Source organism: Dipodomys ordii, unplaced genomic scaffold (assembly GCF_000151885.1).
Source record: "Dipodomys ordii isolate 6190 unplaced genomic scaffold, Dord_2.0 Scaffold43, whole genome shotgun sequence".
In the NCBI taxonomy this organism is placed as follows: Eukaryota; Metazoa; Chordata; class Mammalia; order Rodentia; family Heteromyidae; genus Dipodomys; species Dipodomys ordii.
Window position 1 is genome coordinate 1943579 of NW_012267259.1, and position 18540 is coordinate 1962118.

General features: G+C 47.3%; 1 protein-coding gene across 1 annotated transcript in view; it reads right to left on the reverse strand.

Annotated features, from left to right (window-relative positions):
- Myo5b (myosin VB) overlaps window positions 1–18540 on the reverse strand; it is a 179537-nt gene that overhangs the window by 1619 nt on the left and 159378 nt on the right. The window contains exons 32-39 of the mRNA XM_013018885.1: window positions 17087–17180; window positions 14752–14895; window positions 12169–12320; window positions 10236–10325; window positions 8427–8577; window positions 6752–7037; window positions 5812–5986; window positions 3837–3917 (exon numbers count right to left, since the gene is read on the reverse strand). Of these exons, the coding sequence (XP_012874339.1) occupies window positions 3837–3917; window positions 5812–5986; window positions 6752–7037; window positions 8427–8577; window positions 10236–10325; window positions 12169–12320; window positions 14752–14895; window positions 17087–17180 (1173 nt within the window). The remainder of the gene's footprint in view (window positions 1–3836; window positions 3918–5811; window positions 5987–6751; window positions 7038–8426; window positions 8578–10235; window positions 10326–12168; window positions 12321–14751; window positions 14896–17086; window positions 17181–18540) is intronic.

Consider the following 18540-nt stretch of genomic DNA (forward strand, 5'->3'; position numbering starts at 1 on the left):
AAGGTGGCTCAGTGGTAGAGTGCTTGCCTTGCATGCATGAGGCCCTGGGGTCGATTCCTCAGCACCACATAAGCAGAAAAAAGCTGGAAGTGGCGCTGTGGATCAAATGGTAGAGTGCTAGCCTTGAGCTGAAGAGCTGAAGGACAGCACCCAGGCCCAGAGTTCAGGCCCCATGACCGGAAAAAAAAAAAAACCCACAAAACACTAGCAAGTAAAAAAATTCACAGAAGGACTCTTGAACGAGCATATAGAAGGACCAGAGGGCTTGAAGTTATGTTGGTTAAAATGATACAGTGTGATAGAAAGAATGAATAAAAATGAACAGAGCTGGAAGGTCCGATGTCCTTGGAAAGGATAGTAGGACTCTTGTCTTTTTCTGTCTTTTGCTTCCCTGCTGCCACAAGGTGAACTGACTGTTCTACCATGTGCTCCACCATGATGCATGGCACAGCTACAGGCCCAAAGCAACAGGGTACGGTGACTGGCCTGAAACCAGTAGCCAAAGGAACTGTTCTTCATTTTAAGTAGATGATTTCAGTTATGTTGTCACATAATGGAAGGTTAACACACACACACACACACACACACACACACACACACTTGGGGGAAGAGGAGAACCTTCTCAGAAAGTTGTAAGGACAACACACACACACACACTCGGGGGAAGAGGAGAACCTTCTCAGAAAGTTGTAAGGATCAACACACACACACACACACACACACACACACACACACACACACTCGGGGGAAGAGGAGAACCTTCTCAGAAAGTTGTAAGGATCAAAAGAGTCAACCTGTGTAAAACAGAGTGGTTGGTACACGTGACAAGTACTCTATTAGTCATTAGCATTCACTTTGCAGCACATTTTTCTGTTTTTTTTCTGCCTATGCATTAACCATTAGCCTCTGAACTCTGAACTCCAGGTTGGAGGTTTATTTTTACAAAGGCCACTGAACTGCAGGAGTATTACCAAGAGGAAAATCAATCCATCCCAATTTTGAGAAGCACAGGTTATCAGGCTATACATACTATATATACATACTATATATACTACCTTCTATACATACTACCTTCAGGCTAGAAAACTGTTTATTCCTCTCTCTTATGAAGCTTCAAAAAGTGACAACATTTTGATGCTGTAATTGTCTAGAGCTTCCATGTTTTTGCTATTTTAGAGGTGAAAGAGCTAGAGATATTAATCAGCTCAATTTCTCTAGTATTTGGGTTTTGCAACTGGCACTAATGCTCAAACTAGGGCTTTAACTCAAGGCCTCACCCTTGCTAGGGAGGCGCCATGGCTTAACAGGATAGCACTTGAAAAGTGACGGGTAATAGGCTCCTAGATAGAAGTAAGTTTAAGCCCAGGATTATAAGATAGTTTCACGGTCTTCACAGTGAAGGGAAAGAACTCATTTCTTGTGTAGTGTCAATCACAATATATGTATTAGATGTAAAAAAGGTTAATACAGCCTCACTAATATTTATGTATCAATATCTCAGCTAACTTACATTTTTAAAGGTCTACAGAATGCATACAACACCTGAAGAGCAGTATGCTTTAGTGAGCAGCTGGAATTTGTGGGGCTCAATCTAAAGTGTGGGTGAGTGAGACTGCTGACCATTTCCTCTAAAACCTGAATAGTGAGAAATAAAACACAAAGCTACTACAACTGGCAGAAATATTTGATAGGGTCACCAGATACTGAAATTGATGCACAAGAAAGACCGGACATGGTGCATGTTCTGAGGACAACTGCCCTTAACCTGCATGGCCTTTTCCCCCATGTCCGTAATCCATTAAACCGCCTGCATCCTGACTTGGCATTTGCTACTTTTGGGCTGGTTTCCCTTCCTGCTTTCTCTGTTGCCAATTTATAATCAGTCACAGATATTCAGACATAAGATGTGTGTCTCAGATACTCAAAACCAAGAAGACTTTCGAGACTTACATTTTAACGTGTCATTTTTTAGCTTTCTATACAGACACTGAGAGTGGTCATAAAGTCAGGTACGGTTTGTAACTGGTTCTTTATAGTCAGCACCTCCCCTGTCTTTACTGCATTTGTATTGGCCAGCCTCCGCCTGCTTCTCTCTACAGGCTTTATCTTGAATAACCCTGTAGTTTCTCAATTGCCCTTGAGAGAACAACCAATGTGCCAAGTCTAACTTGGCATTCTTATCTTGATCTTTGGCCTATTCTCTACTTGGGCAGTAGGCTAAAGTTCATTTGTTCTTGTCACAGCTCTTTTCAGACCCAAGATACTCTTTCTAAATCTCTGGAGTTGTACATCTGAAATAGTCAGATGCACTGAGTAAAATCCCAAGTATTTCAAAGGAGCAGCTTCTGATACAAAAGAGCCTGTGTCCTCCAGGAGCTTCAGCCTTTTCCTTCCTTCCTTCCTTCCTTCCTTCCTTCCTTCCTTCCTTCCTTCCTTCCTTCCTTCCTTCCTTCCTTCCCTTCCTTCCTTCCTTTTTTTTTTTAATTGTGAAAATACCATACAGAGGGGTTACAATTACATGGGCAAGATAATGAGTACATTTCTTATCAAGCATTGTTGTCTCCTCCTTTGTTTCCCCTTCCCATACCCCTCCCTGCCCCCCTACCTGATCCCCCCCAAAGTTGTAAAGTTCGTTTTTCGACATAACAACTTGTACATCTCATTGTTGCAATGGATCCACCTGTATCCCTATTTAAACGATTTGTTTTTGTCCTTCCCCTCCATAAATTATACCAACATCAAATACAGTGAAAGCAGGGGTTATACCGTGGGGGAGGGACACAGCCCTGGGCTTGAGCTCAGGGCCTGGGTGCTGTCCCTGAACTTCTTTGGCTCAAGGCTCTACCATTTAAGCCACAGAGCACTTCTGGCTTTTTTTCTGAGTCGTTTATTGGAGATAAGAGTCTCACAGACTTTCCTGCCAGGGCTGGCTTTGAACCAAAATCCTCAGATCCCAACCTCCTGAGTAGCTAAGATTGCAGGCTGAGCCATCAGTGCCCAGCTAGGAGCTGCAGTCCTCAGCAATAATTTGATAAATATCTATTGTGGTTCTCCTTTTCCTGCCTCCTGCTCTCAGATAATTTCCTCTTGTTCTTTTTCATCCTGATTCACATTGGCATTACTTTGTACACTAACGTATCCCCAGAAAGTTATCCCTCCATGCAGCTGTGGGAGAGACATGTGTCTCAGCTTGAGGATGCTCATCTTTAAGTTAAAAGTCCCCAGATCTAAACACCCTAAAGGCCTAACATGCTTTCTACTAAGCATATTCCTAAGGGTGAATTATTCCAAGTCTTAGAGATAAGATTTCAGAGTTCAAGTTATATTCTCTCTCTGTCTCTTTTCCTCCCTCTCCTTTTTCCCTTACCCTCTTCCTTCACCCCTCCTTTCCTCCCCCCTTCCTCGTCCTCTGTTTTTGGTAGTGCTGGAGATGAAACCACAAGTTCAACAGCCCTCTACCTCTGAGCTGCATTATCTAGCACTTCTGTTGAATGCTTACAGAGTGCTGCTTAGATCTATCGGCAGCTAAAGTAGATATTTAACTTCTTTGTTGATTCCATTTGGTGTCCTGATTCATTAAGGTGCAAATTAAATACTTTGGTGGTGTCTAAAAGTCTGAGAGGCAGAGATGATAAAGGTTAAATCCTCGGTGCATGCCTCTAGTTAATGAATTATTTGTAAATATTTACACAGAAATCCTAGAAATAAAAGGTCTTCTAGCACATAGCAGCAACAACTAGCATTTTATAAAAAGAAGGTTAAAACCTAAACTTCCAACTTCTTTCCAGAGTTTTAGACCAGGACTTTAAAAAATTCATTCATGTTTTAAAACTCACCTGAATTGTTCGGATAAAGGACACTGTGACCCGTTCTTCAAATTCATTAAGAGGAGTATAAAGGTTTAAAATTTTGACAATCTGTTGGAACCAAAACAAAGTTTAACACAAAATTAAATAAATGGAAGGTAACTTTAAAGACTGTATGCTAATAGTGTAAGAGTATACACTGCTTTAGACAGGACCCACAATATAAATAATCTAGACTAATCATTGCACTGGGAATTCACATCCATGGCTGCTCCTGGTGGATCTGAGCTGCTGTATAGCATTCATGTACCCTACACAAGCATACACGTGTGGGCACATACATGCCCCTGGCCTGGCTGCATAGATAATAGCTACTAGTCACTTAAAGGTACCTAAGATGAGAAAGAACTTGATTAACACCTAACAACTCTTCTACTCTCCTTTCCCACAAATAAATTTGTCTACAAATGAGATTTCCAGGAAATGGTCTTTTGTCTGTTTACCAATTACTTGGTGACAAAAATTTGCCCCAGGGCAATGCTAGTTGTATTCCAGAAATAAACTCATGAAAGTGAAAATGTAATTTAAAGGGGGCAAGTTGGGAAACTGTTAGTACTTTTATAGCAGGAAGCAAGTTTCATCTTTAAGTTAGTGGAGGAGTTTCAAAGACACATATTCATTTTGCTATATTGAGCTTAAGAGTTGGGTACTTTAAGGTACTGGCTAGGAAGGAGGTGTATTTGATTGGGAAAGGCTGGTTTCTGGCCCACAGGTCACTTATGATGAAGGGCAAGATCTGCCCTCCTGGGGATTTGTCTTTTTATAGGTTGAGATTATGTCTACACCAGTTTACAAAATAAATGTAATTTTGGGGGGAAAGGACTTCACTTAAAATAATGTAAGTAGATTTTCTTTAGTACATGTTAGCTGCCCAAAGGGGGTTTCATTACGCCATTTCCACACACATATATATTTTTTTTTTTTTTTTAGTCGGCTGTGGGGCTTGAACTCTGGGCCTGGGCGCTGTCCCTCAGCTCTTCAGCTCAAGGCGAGCACTCTACCACTTGAGCTACAGCACCACTTCCGGTTTTCTGGTGGTTTATTGGAGATAGGAGTCTCATGGTCTCTCCTGCCTGGGCTGGCTTTGAACCACGATCCTCAGATCTCAGCCTCCTGAGTAGCTAGGATTACAGGCGTGAGCCACCAGCGCCCGGCTACACACACGTATTATTAAACACGTTCCTTCTCATCTCCGGTTAAGACCTCCAGTTCTGTTTGGAAGGACTCTTTAAGTGTGATCAACCTCACTCCTAGTTCTCTCCCCTATTTCCCCTTCTCCTTCTTAAAATAATTTAAACAGATTTCACTGTTTTGTAGAGTCTTAAGAGAAACTATAACCTTATTTAAATGACAGTTACAAAGTAAGCACATAATTATGAAGAAAGCAAATGAAGCAAACCCAATGTTGACAATTTCAGTGAAAATTTAAATTTCGGAGTAGGAAGCAATCCAGAATTTGTTTCTTAAAAAAATGGTTAGCTTTAGATGGGCACTGGTGGCTCTCACCTATAATCCTAGCTACTCAAGAGGCCTCTGAGATCTGAGGATTGCAGTTCACAGCCAGCCTAGGCAGGAAAGTCCATGAGACTCTTATCTCCAATAAAACATTCAGAAAACTGGAAGTGGCACTGTGGCTCAAGTGGTCCTGAGCTGAAGAGCTGAGGGACAGTGCCCTGACCCAGAGTTCAAGCCCCATGACCAAAAAAAAAAAAAAAAGGTTAGCTGAACTTTGTGGGTTTTCTGGATGAACAACAGGAATCAGAGATTTACAGGTAGGGTAGCATCTGATTCACAAACCAAAGTGGTCTCTGTTCAGCAAGACCACCCACTGACTGCAACCCCAGGCCTGTATCATCAACTGTGGGAGGAGAGAACTAAAAACCCACTGACAAGAACAGTACAACTGTCAAGATGGCTGAGAAAGGTCTAGAAAGGCCAGCCATACCTGCTGGGTGCTGAGGGAGGTACATAGAGAGCAGATAGCTTCTGCATCTTCTTGGGTTTTCTTCTTCAGCTGCAGAAGTTGGGCTGCCTGGATCAAAGGTTCCAGAGTCTGGACCGCCCCGCTCTGGTGAAGGTTCCTTCCCCGAAGCCATTCCTCAAGTTGACTTATGTTATACCTTTGCCATAGGGGAAAGAACAAGCTGTGTTAACAACCTGTGAACTCTGCAGGCTACTTACAACTAGGGACATCTGTCATAACCTTAATTACATCACACAGTTAAAAGCTTGATCAGTGCCTGACACTCAGTAAGGGTAGGTTGAATGAATAAGCAAAGATAAAATGCTTGATGTGTCTTTAGAAATGAATGGGAAGGCCAGCACCAGTGGCTCATGTAAAATTCTAGCTATTCAGGAGGCTGAGACCTGAGGATTCCAGTACAAAGCCAGACTAGGCAGGAAAGTCCACAAGACTCCAATTAACTACTAAAAAGCCAGAAGTGTGGCCAGGCTTAAGCAGAAAAACCTAAGGGATAGCTCCGAGGCCCTGAGATCAAGCCCTGGGACTGATTCAAAATAAAAATAAAATAATGGGGGAGAGGCATTAGATATACTGAGTTAAAACCATTTAGATTTTAATATTCATAAATGTTTCTACTTCTTTGTAAATCTTCAGGTCTTGCACCTCAGTAACTGTTCTCTAACCTAGCTTCATTGTATTTAGTCTTCAGTGTATGTAGATGTCTTTAAGTAAGATGTCTTTAACACATGTGTTTATAAAGTTCACCATCTCAAGTGTTTGATAAATTTCATCAACCAATAAAAAGGCGATAGACTGGAATTACATACAGACCATGGCAAAGACTTCAAGTTGGATTTGGATTTCACTTGAGAACAGCTGTGCTCTGACTCCAGGTGGAGTTGGCCTGGTGTGTCCTGCTCACCTGAGCTGCATGCCTGTGCTCCAAGAACAGACATCCTTCCGCAGGAGGAGGTTGTTAAGAGTCACTGCGTTGATCATGTAGAAGAGCTGCTTGAACACCTGCAGGATGATCTCGGGGTCCAGGCCCTGGTCACACATGACCGTATGAAAGGAGTTCATCTGGCGGATGATGGCCTCCAGGCAATATGAGTTCTCCCCGCCCTCCATGCTGGAGGAGCGCTTCCGGTAGCCCATTGGCTTCACACCAGAAAGACCCTGAATGCTCTCATTTTCCAACATGGCAGAAACTGAAAGAAAAGCATGGATAGAGAAGCTTGCACGTTCCCCAAAACAGTGTTGTTGCACCACTCAGATCAAATGGTACTCTGGGCTTAAGCAATAATAACTTTCAGAGATCTGTGATGCTCACACTTGGGAATGTACAACATTTGATGGACAAATTCTAGTGTGTTGGTCTCTATATGGAATAAAATAGTTATGGAGCAAATTTACACTTAAACTTATGGATGATGGGACAAAGATAGTGAATCTGCAAGAGCTGTATAGTGTATTGCCTATATTCAAGAACTAGGCAACGTGAATATAGTTCTGGCCAGCCACTGACTCTATAAATATTAGTTCAGTAGGTCCAGCATACTTATTGAGCATCAAGAACTTAACTGCAGGTGCCTTTTGTTCAATACCTCATTTAATCATGTAACAACCCTGTGAAGTACTTCTCATTTTACTGATGAGGAAAAATAAGGTTAGATAACTTGCCAATGGGCATGCTGCTAGGGAGTGGTAAAATCTGAACTCAGGCCTGACTTCAGAACTAGTGCTCTTTAACCTCACATTGTTCTGAGTTTCCAATGTTTCTCTAGCTTGATGTGTCATTTCTGTCTCCATGTGGTGCCTTAGGAGAAGATGATGGACAAAGGGAAGTTTTGCAAGGGCTGTTGTTCTGGATTGCTCCTAGCTGGGATTTACTCATAACCTATTTGGGCTATAAAAACTCAGAGAAGGCAGGTCATGCAGGTCCAGGCTTGACTCTTTCCCAGCCTTTGTGGAACACTGAATGACACACATTATATGTTACTTGCCTTTGAACTTGATTGCTTTTATGTTTCAGTTCTGATTTCATGTTCAGAGGCCAGGTATACTCCCTGCTTTGTATGAAGTAAATATTACTGAGTGCTTAGGGTTGTGCTCCTTCACAAGAGCACACATAATGCTTTCTGTTTACACGAAGGAAGTACATATTGGGCAAGAGGATTATTATTTTTTCACTGTATATGCATTATGGATATTTTTTCTTGTTTTGTGTCCATATTTGCAATGCAGGGGCTGGAACCCAGAGCCCCATGCATGCTAGGCAAGGTATCTACCAATGAGCCACGCCCTTTGTGCCTTTTGAGTTTGTTAATGGAAATTAATTTGCTGTAGGAATATATACTACAGAAGGAGTGATAAAGAAAAGAGCATCTTCTATGCTAGCATCATTATGGGATGGTGTTGGAACTTTCACACATCTTCCTAGGCGCGATACACGTACCTTCTAATACCTTCACCAAGGTGCCCCTGGCTTTGTGGAGGCCACTGCTGATACATTTGTTTCCCAAAAGAAAGGATAGCTTACCATAGCTGCTCCTTTCAGACCCCTAGGGTAGGTGGGGGGAGCTCCTGTAACAACTTACCGATCATAGGCTGCAACAAGCCCTCTGCGATTTTAATGAGCTGCTGGTAGATTTGAATGGAAAGGTCACTCAGCACCTGTCGATATTCAGTGAGGTCAAAGTTCTTGAGACAGTGCTCATTCTGCTTCGCAGTGTTCTGGGTCATGAAGCCCTGTGGAGGAGAGGTAGGTAGTACTGACATTCTGGGTTCTATCACTGAGTATTAGGATTAACAGATGAACTGAAATGATTCTGTTATAATAGCTTTGTGTATTAACAAACTGAAACTAACATGTAAGATAGAAGGATTGGTGACGTCGAGGGGTCATGTGATGTCCTTTTAATTTTCAGACAGTATCACTATATCACTTGGCTGACCTCAACTTTGTGATCCTCCTGACTCAGCCTCCGAAGTGCTGGGATTTTAGGCATATGTCACCATACCCAGCTCCGGTGTCATTTTTATTCAGGCCAAAAGAAGTTAATGACCCCTAAAAGATGATTGTTCTCAGAAAAGTGTCAGTCTCAGGCAAGGCCTCAAAATGGTTCTGAGTTATAGTCTCCCTCCCTCTCCCCTCCCTTTCTCCTTCCCTCCCCTCCTCTCCTTTTTCCTCTTCCTTCCCTTCCTCCCCTTCCTGACTCCTCTCTCCTCCCTCCCTCCCTCCCTCCCTTCCTTTTCTTCTCCCCTCCCCTCCCCTCTCCTCTCCTCTCTTTTCTTCTTTCTTCCTGGAACTCTCGATCCTGCTGCCGCTGCCTCCTGAGTGTAACAGGCATGTGCCACTGCTCAAAGCAATTTTTAATGAAATGAAAGCAGGCTTGGAGAGAGAGTAATTGCAATCACTGAGGGATCCTTCCATCTGTCCTTATTCTCTGGCTACACAGACCTGGTTACACCATGGTTCAAGTCTTTGCCTGAGCTCCCGGGACAGCCTTATGCCATGGAGCCCTCGGTTCTAACTCTGCCCTATATGATGCTGCAGTATATGTAGCCTGGGAAAAATGCTGAACCTAGTGAAATGACATTGAATGTTATTCCATGCATAGAGAAAGCGACTGTGCATGCTATTATGATTATGTAACAAGGCGTCTGGTATGAGACAAAGGCTATTTCTTCTACCTTTAACTTATAAAGAGCAGGTGAGCAACTGAGGTTCTCATTCTTATTTGTCTTTTGCTGGTACTGGGGTTTCAACTCAGGACCCTACTTGGCCAGCACTCTGCCACTTGGAGCTATTCCTCCAGAGGGCTCTCAAGTTCTGGCTCTTGGGAGAGCTATGGAGTCAAGCCCCAGTCCAAAGGCAAGACCTACTGCAGGTGGCAGATTCTGTTATTATTCCAGGGAGAAGAATGTCAAAATTTGTTCTGGCACAAAAGATGAGATAGAGATTTCAACATTATGGCACTACTTTCATTTCTGTGACATCATCGCCTTGGGGAGGGCAGATAGTAACAAGTGAGAAAGGCGGGGGAGAAGTGGAGGAGGCTTGCCGGGATGTGGGAGGGGAACTGTGCCAAGTCACGAAGTCAAGGGGCTGGATCCAGAGTGTGGAAGAGGTTTTCTCAGGGGTCAAAGACAGGACCAGTGCATTCTTAGATAAAGATGGGTCTTGGAGGTTAAGAGAGGAACACAAAAATGATAGTGTCAGCTGGAGCTTGGGCCACGGAATCAAATTAGGTTTAAAGCAGAGGCTATTGCTTCCAGTCACCAGAGATGCCACGGTCTAAGATAGGGCACTCTACAGACCTGAAGCCATCATCTCAGGGGCTCTTGGCCCCTTAGAACTGTGAGTGAGTGGAGCAGGCCATCTTCTGGACATTGATCTCACTCACCTCATCCCCACTGTACTGCTTTAAGCAGTGAAGGAGGCGGCAGGTGTTGGATAGCCAGAACGATGTCATCTCAAAGTCATCATTGTGCTTCTGCAAAAAGAAAAGATATTCCAGGCTTCTCATTAGGGGAAATATTACTTAGTACCTCTCTGCCCATGTTCCCCATTGTGTCCCGCATTTTGTAGCAGTCCTGATGATGCAAAGACCATTTGTTAGTCACAAGGAAGACACCCTTTGCTGAGAAGTTGCTCTGCTAATCTTTCATTCCTCATGATGGTACCTAGAACCACTCCCAGGCCCCCTGATCGGTGTGGGGTGGGGGTGGTGTGGTGTGTGTGTGTGTGTGAGTGTACGTAAACATCTGCTTGCCGTGGCTGAAGAAGGTGAAGTGTGTGTGTGTGTGTGTGTGTGTGTGTGTGTGTGTGTGTGTTGATGCAGGTAAACATCTGCTCGTTGTGGCTGAAGAAGGTGAAGCCGAGCTGCACCGATGAGGCCCATCCTGGTGGCCCCAGGCTCTGTCTAGCTCCCTGCACTGACTGAGCAGCTCTCCAACACATGAGGTGCTAGGAAGTAAGACAGCCAGGTGTCCTGATGTCCCACTCACTTATGGGTCAGGTGCTCCTAATGAAGTGACAGGCTGCTCAGCAACCCTCACAACCACGATCCGGTCTGTAGTACACGCACTCTGCATGGAGTCGGTGCTGGGAGCTCAGTGTTGTTATTTGAAGGGAGGAGAGTGGTAGAGCTCTATCAACAAAACTAAGAAGTGGCATACAAGGACTGTGGGGGACTTCTGCAAGCTAAGTTAGCTGGGGATTAGAAAAGCGCTATTTGCATTCAGTCCCAGGCTGACCTAGTCTGGTTGAAGACTCCAGCTGGAGCCCTACAGAAGGAGGTCAAGGCCAGACACACATACTGGGATGATGGCAGCATATGGCTGATAGATGTTTGGAGCTGTGAGTGGTGGCACCGTGTACGGAGAGCACAGCAGGGCATGAGGCTAGAAGCTCAAGGCTGGCTTGGTGTTCTCCAAGAGCAAGGACCACAGGCTTAGCAGATCCAAGTTACCAGACCCAGGATTGTCCTCAGTGCTCTTGAGGACAGCTCCCATCCTGGAAGTGGCCATGTCGGAGAGAGCTAGAGCTGGTCTCAAAGAATAGTTACACGTGGGTCTCTCCTGGCCCTTGGCCCTCTGTGGACAAGCTAGCGAAGAAGTGGTTCCTATTACATTTGTGAAGAGCCTTGTGCCTTTTGGTAGCACTTTTTTTTTTAAATGGTAGAGGGCGTTAAACTCAGAACCCAAGCACTATCCATTGTTTTTTTTTCTCAAGGCTGGTACTCTGCCACTTGAACCACAGCTCCATTTCTGGGTGTTTTTGGTGGTCAATTGGATATGAGTCAAATGTATTTTCCTGGCCAGGCTCTCTTTGAATCATGATCCTCAAATCTCAGCCTCCTAAGTAGCTAGGCTTGAGCCACCTAAGTGGCATTCTTCAGCTGTCAACCCCTGTGGGCAGCCCAGCAGCCCCACCTTACAGTTGATGAATGTCAGCAGCTTTTCCTGGGCCACCCTGGGCAGCATACACTAGCTTTCAGGAGAGATGGGAGAGGAACTGCCTTCTAGATGTGTCCTTGAACTCACTTGCATTGAGACCCATCCTTGGTTGTTGAGGGACATGTCCTTAGCATCTGAGGCAGGGGGTAGCCAGACCTTCTGTTAGCATAGAACACCCCTGCAGGTCAGCAGAGAGGTGACCAGAGGCCCACCCTGGAATTCTGGGCTTCCTGCTATTTTGGAGCCTGAGCATCCTTCTCTGGGAATGTCCGGCATCCTACCTGGGAGATTAGCAGAACCAAGACACAGGCAAATGGTGTGGGGTTGCTAGCTTCGTTCAGTGCACAGAGAACTCTCCCTTCTGCATGGGCTCCTTACCTTCAGGACTTTCTTAATGCCATTGATGGTGGATGTGAGGAGGGAGTGCACCTTGAGGTCGTCGCTCGTGTGATCCGCATGTCTGATGCACATGTAGAGGATGTACGCAGGGAGGCTGGGCACCGTGCCCGAGAGCATCTGGGGCTTCAGATCTAACAGCAAAGAACACCAGGAGTTAGATCTATGGGGGGGCACACGGCTTCACTAGAAACATTTTGCAATTTTTTCTCTGTGGTTCATTGGGAAATCAACCTGCCACAGAGGTAGAGGAGAAAGGGGCAGAAGAGGAGGACTGAGATTGCCCAGGATAAGCAAATTCCTTCTGATCTGATCATCAGCAGTGTGCACATGCATGCAAACACGCAGACACGTGTGTTAGAAAAACTAAACCACATTTTATCCTAGATGCTTGTGCTACGGACCTGACATAGGCCCAAAAGCCCCACACAGATGATAAAGGCCTCAGCTAAGTTGGGGTCCTTGGCTTCAATTCTTCAGCACCCCCACAGAGTATGGAGTTGTTTGGCTGACCCCAGGAGAATTTGGCAAATTGTTCCCAAAGACAGCCAGAAGGGTTCAAAGGTTAGAATAATCTCTTGCGTGCATAGCTGTCAGTTTGGGAATGAATTACCTGGCAGCTTCCAGCCCCAATGGCTCAGCCACACGGTTCCAGCCACCACTGCCACCCTGCCCTCTCTCCAGTGCCTGCCCAGTGTCACCTCTGCCACCTCCTCCAGTTGCTGTCTTTGACTTCAAGGACCTTGTGACTCTCCCTTCTGACTTGTACACTCAAGCCATTTGGTTCTGTCCTACCAAAACTTGGGACAGCCAGGAGAAGCTGTCATGTGGATTGTGCTCCAAGGGGCACCAGGGGAGCCAAAGAACCAGGTTGAAAGCGCTGTGTGACAACAGGAGTCAGGAGCCGAAGGAGGAAATGTCCAAAGGTGAGAAGAGCCTCAGAGTGTCACCTCGCTATAACCCTGTCCTCAGCCTTCACTCTCATGATCCCACCCAAGCCAAGCCCGCTAGGCTTGGCATGCAGGGAGGGGAGGCCACCTGTCCTCCAAGATGCGGGCAGGAGTGATCTCCAGTTGGGGTGAGGGCTGTGCTGCCACCTCCAATGGTTGGATCACATCATTTCCTCAAGTCTACCTAATGAAGGCTAACTACGTGTGTAACATTTGGCCCTTTTGAGTTTCAACAGATGACTGTAGGTTGGTCTTTGGTTTAATTAGAATGCCACTAACACTCATTCTTGCAGAAAAAAAAAACAACATTGTGTAGGCCTAAACTTCTGGGGAGGAAAGCAGCTCCCAAGATCTCTGTATACCTATAAGCCCAGGAGGTGACCGCTCCGCCCCCAACCCCCAGCAACATGAAACTATCCCAGGCACAAGCCTGAGCAGCCCACAGGTATGTCCAAGGTCCTTCTTGCTGAGCATTCAAGAAGGGGCAGAAGGTTCTGCCCTGACTCAGTGGAAATCTCTCCCTTTTTGGCAGCAGGGCTGGTAGGGCTTTCATCCCTGAAGACCAGGCTAGGGAGGATCCTGGGATGCAGCTCTCACAGCTGCCTGGTAATGACAGAGAACCCACTGGCAGGGCAGCTCTGACGCTGCCACGTGCCTGGCTGAGAAGTTGCAGGTGAATGCAGGGGCAGGGCAGGGCAGCGCTGACCAACCCTGAAGGACGTGGCATGTGTGACCCCAGTGCTCCTCCATCAGTGGGCACATGAGCCACCTGGCTTCTCGCCATGGCATCCTAACTCCAGGAAAGGTGGCTGCATTCCTGACCCTTTGCAGGGGATGTCCAGGCTGCTGGTGCAGGGATCCACGCTGAGCAACAAATCACTGACTTCTCATCTCCCAACCCAGGGCTGCTGGCAGAGTCCCCTCCCCACAATAGCCATGAGAAGCCGCGTCCTTAGCCACATGGCCAGGAAAGAAAGGGACAAGTCTGCACATACACAGGCTATCTGGCTCCGGAGGTCACGTTTGGAATGGGCTGTGTTGTGGTGATTATAACTGGTGAAGGCTTACAGCGATGGGGAATTAGAAGTTTTGATTCCCTCCTTATTGGCCATGTGCCCTGGGCAAGTTGCTGGAGTGATCTGTGCCCTCCAGTGTGAGGTGCGAATAGTACAGTACCTACTTCAAGGGATGCTGGGAGTATTAAACAAGGCGAGCAGGCTAGGGGCTTGGCAGAGTCTCTGACGTAGATGTGCCCCATATGCCTGGGCTGCTGGGATTGCCAAGCGCTGTCATCTGCACAGAGCTTTGCCAAGGGGAGGGGCACTGTGGCTGCTATTGCGGGAGCCAGGCTGGCAGCTCTCCTGCATCTGTCCACTGTGTGGGCACACAGAGGCCTCTCTCCCAAGTGTATTTGGCACTGAGTGACTGGAATGGGACTTCCATTTGGAGAAGCAGTAGGCGGCTACTAGGACAACTATTTGGAGATGGTGGGTATGGGGTGGAAGAGGTCAGTGGGCAGAGCTGTGTGGGGCATGGGAGGGTCATCGTGTAGATGGAAGTGGGAGTGGGGAGGAGTAAGGGCTGGTGTGGGGGAGAGTACACAGCGGGTCCTGACCTGTCACCAGGTTCCGGATGAGGAGGCCCTCGTCCTCCTTGTGGTACTCCAGCATGCCCTGGAAGTCCTTCTCTTTCCGCTGGACTGTGACTTGCCTGGTGAGCTCCTGGTGCCCTCTGTCACTCTGAGCCAGTGCCTGGGCGGCTGTGTAGGAGAGAGACAGCAGAAGCATGAAGAAGGATCTGTGGCCACTCCCAGAGGGAGGGGGGTGGACCGAAGGAGGAGTCTGGGCCACTGAGGTCCCACACTACATGATCGATCAGTTCCTGAAGCCTGTGGTGCACTCCAGTGGTGGGCCAAGGATGCTAGCCCTTGGTTCTGAGGTCCATCAGATAAGACAAGAGGAATCCCCCAGAAGGACAATGGGAAGATTCTAGGCCACAGAAAACCTATAAAGGTGTGAGGCAGAGAGGGTGTTCAGCTCATCCAGGGCAGCTACTTCTCTTCCCCCACCAAGCTGCAAGAAAAAGAGATGCTACTTTCCTGCGATGATGTCCTAGGCCTGTCTGGCCTGGCTCAGCTCAATTCTCTGAACATGCCCCCAAAGCAGTCATCAAGACATAGCCATGGGATAGCTGCTGGACAGGTGAACAGTTTGGTGCCAGTGAGGCAGAAACACTGTAATGGAGACCTGAATGTAGAGTTGGGTGGGGAACTTGCTAAAAATGTAGTCCATACAACTCCATAAGCTAATTATTTGGAGGAGTCTGAGTATTACATTTGGGGTTATAATAGGCCCCCAAACCTCATGCAGACATTCCTCCCAGCCTGAGTGCATAGGAGAGTGTAGTGGTACCCACAAATTGATCTCCAAGCATATCTAGAGTCTACTGCATGCAAGTCACTTTCTCAAGCCCAGGAACAGATACAGTGGAGTCTCCAGCTATATCCCTGGCCTGTCTAGCTAAGGATGTATATCTGTACATTTAACTGGAAACATGCTACAATGGGGCTTGGCCCACTGTCAGGCCAGGAGTGTGAACCATGAATTCTGACGATGTCTGCAGCAAGGAAGCCCTGACAAAGGGGCTGGTCCATCTACCCCCTGGACCCATATCACAAAAGTCCCTGGACGGATGAGAGAGGAGCAGGGTGACTGACCACCCAGGGGGGACATATGATCTCTGCACTACGACTGACTGGAGGCTGTATGTGTATGCATATGTGTGTGAATGTGCAGGTACACACACACATGTAGTACAGTGTGCACAAAATCACCAGATGAGAGCTGGAACTTTACTCTGCAGGCTGTCGGGAGGTCATGGAGGATAGAAAGCATTGTGAAGAGGAACCTGGGAAACTAGTCAGTCACCAGGGAACATGAGATGGGGCGTGGCCCCAGGGGAGTGGGAAGGGCAGTCACACAAGCACTCAGGAGGAGGAGTGCCAGGATTTCAGGACTGCATAAAAGGGAGAGGCTGGAAGCCAGGGAAACTAGGAGAGTGAGGACCTAAGGACAGAAAATGAGAGCTCTAAAGATAAAAGGGTGAGGAGGTGGGCAGGTGTGGGAACAAACCACCAGCTCAAATATAGTCAGGTATGAGATTATACCTGGCAGGTAAGAGATTACACCTGCCTATATTTGAGTCTATGCCTGGCATGGGGCCCAGACAGCCTTGCCGTCCCAGAAGAGCAGGTGGAAGCAAGGACCTGACTACATAAATTAGCAACACTTGTGGTTAGGCAGAGCCATCAGGACAACCTACGACAGGACTTTAGCCCTGGGGTGTTGGCTCTTGAGCTGAGGGTAGAAGGATTAGAAAGACATCCAGGCCTTTTACGCAGAATGGGAGGTGCTTAAAGAGTGGCCCACAGATTTGCAGCATGGGGTCAAAGGAGAGAATGCGCTCAGTACTTTGGGAGACAGATTTACATACAGCTCTGCTGGTCCTCTCAGGCCAACTCCCCACCCCCTGAACTTCAATGTTGACACTGTCTGGTATGAAGCAAGGCTCCTGGCCACTGGGGTCTTTGCTCTACATGGTGTTCTTTCACACCAGGAAGTCTTGCCTGCAATCTTAAGTCCTGTGAAGGCAGGGACCATGAGGTCACATTTCCTATGTCCAATTTCTCCACCTTACACAGCCTGGCTCAGGGCAAACACCAAATACTTGCTGAATTCCACAGAGAATGTGTAAGTATGAGGGGTCTAAATTCTCCTATGCCATGGCTGCCACAGGCACAGCTGCCAGGAACCTGGAGAAGGGGACGGTGTGCTGAAGGGCAGCAGCTCAGTCCTGTGGGCATGTGAGACACACGTCTGCCTCACAATGCACACTCATGCACACACACACACACACACACACACACACACACACACACACACATGCCCTACCTTCTAGGTCCTGGACTTTCTTCATGTAGATTTTTAGTTGTTTCTTCAGCTTCCGCTCATTCTTTTCCAGCTTTTCTACTAGCTCTTTAAGGTCCTGCAAGCAGAAGGAGGAAGGATGTGAAGTGACTTGAGGCCCATGCTGGACGGAGGGAGGGTCCTTTCCCTGCTCTGGAGCTCAGGAAGCAGGCAATGGGTCTGAGTTCATTCTTGCAGTAACAACAGGGCAAAGTCCTCCTATTCCGGCTCTCTGGCGCCTTCTGGAATCCCAAGGCTCCCCAAGCCAAGCCTCCTTAGGTTGCCATGTTGACCCCAGGGGACACACCACCTGGGTGTCCCACAGAAAGTGGGTAGAGCCTTGGGACAGAATAGACAGGAAAGCAGAGGTGTGGGCTGGAAAGGCCACGGTTGGCCCAGAGCCCATGCAGGCAGAGGCAGAGGCTGTGCTGCAATTTGTGTGTGTGTCAGTTGTGGGGCCTGAAGTCTGGGCCTGGTTGCTGTTCCTGACCTCTTTGCTCAAGGCTAGTGCTCTAGCACTTTGAGCCACAGTGTCACTTCTGGTTTTCTGGTTGTTAATTGGAGCTAAGAGTCTCATAGACTTTCCTGCCCAGGCTGCCTTTGAACCACACTACTCAGATCTCAGCTTTGTGTGAGCCACCAGTGGCTGGCATGTGGCCCCAATTTATAGCAACTGTTGACACTGGAAACAAGTCAGCTCACTAGGGCCTAGAACAGTAAACTGTCAGGAAAGGATTCTGCTGTCATCAGTGTCACCATGATCCAGCTATGCAGTGCGTATATGAGGCAGGTGGGGGGGGGGCAGGGAGGAGGAGACCCCTACTCCTTTATTACCACAGAGTGATGAGGATGAAAGAAGCCAACATTCCACACTGGAACCTCTGAAAGCATTTTGGGGTGCTTCAGGAGGTGATTGCATCATGAGCCTGTTAACCTTAATAGACCAGCCCACTGATGGATTAATTCACAGTTTACTAGGCTACTGGAAATTTCAGGATGGAGGGTCTATTTGGAGGAATTAGAGTTGCTAGCTTCATGTTCTTAAAAAGAATATTCTCTCTCCCCCCTCTCTCCCTCTTTCTCTCTCTCCCTCTCTTTCTCTCTCCCTCTCCCTCCTCTCTCTTTCTCCCTCTCCTTCCCTCTCTCCTCTCTCTCTCCCTCCCTCCCTCTCTCTCCCTCCCTCTTTCCCTCTCCCTCTTTCTCCCTCTCTCCCTCACTTCTTCCTCTCCCCCTCCCTTCTCCCTCTCCCTCTTTTCCCTCTCCCTCTCTTTCCCTCTCTCTCCCTCTCCCTTTCTCTCCATTTCCCCCTCTTTCCCTCTCCCTCTCTCCCTCTCTCTCCCCCTCTCCCTCCCTCTCTTCCCCTCTCCCTCCCTCTCTCTCGCCCTCTCTCTCTCTCTCCCTGTGCCTCTCTCCCTCCCTCTCCCTCATCTTTCTCTCCC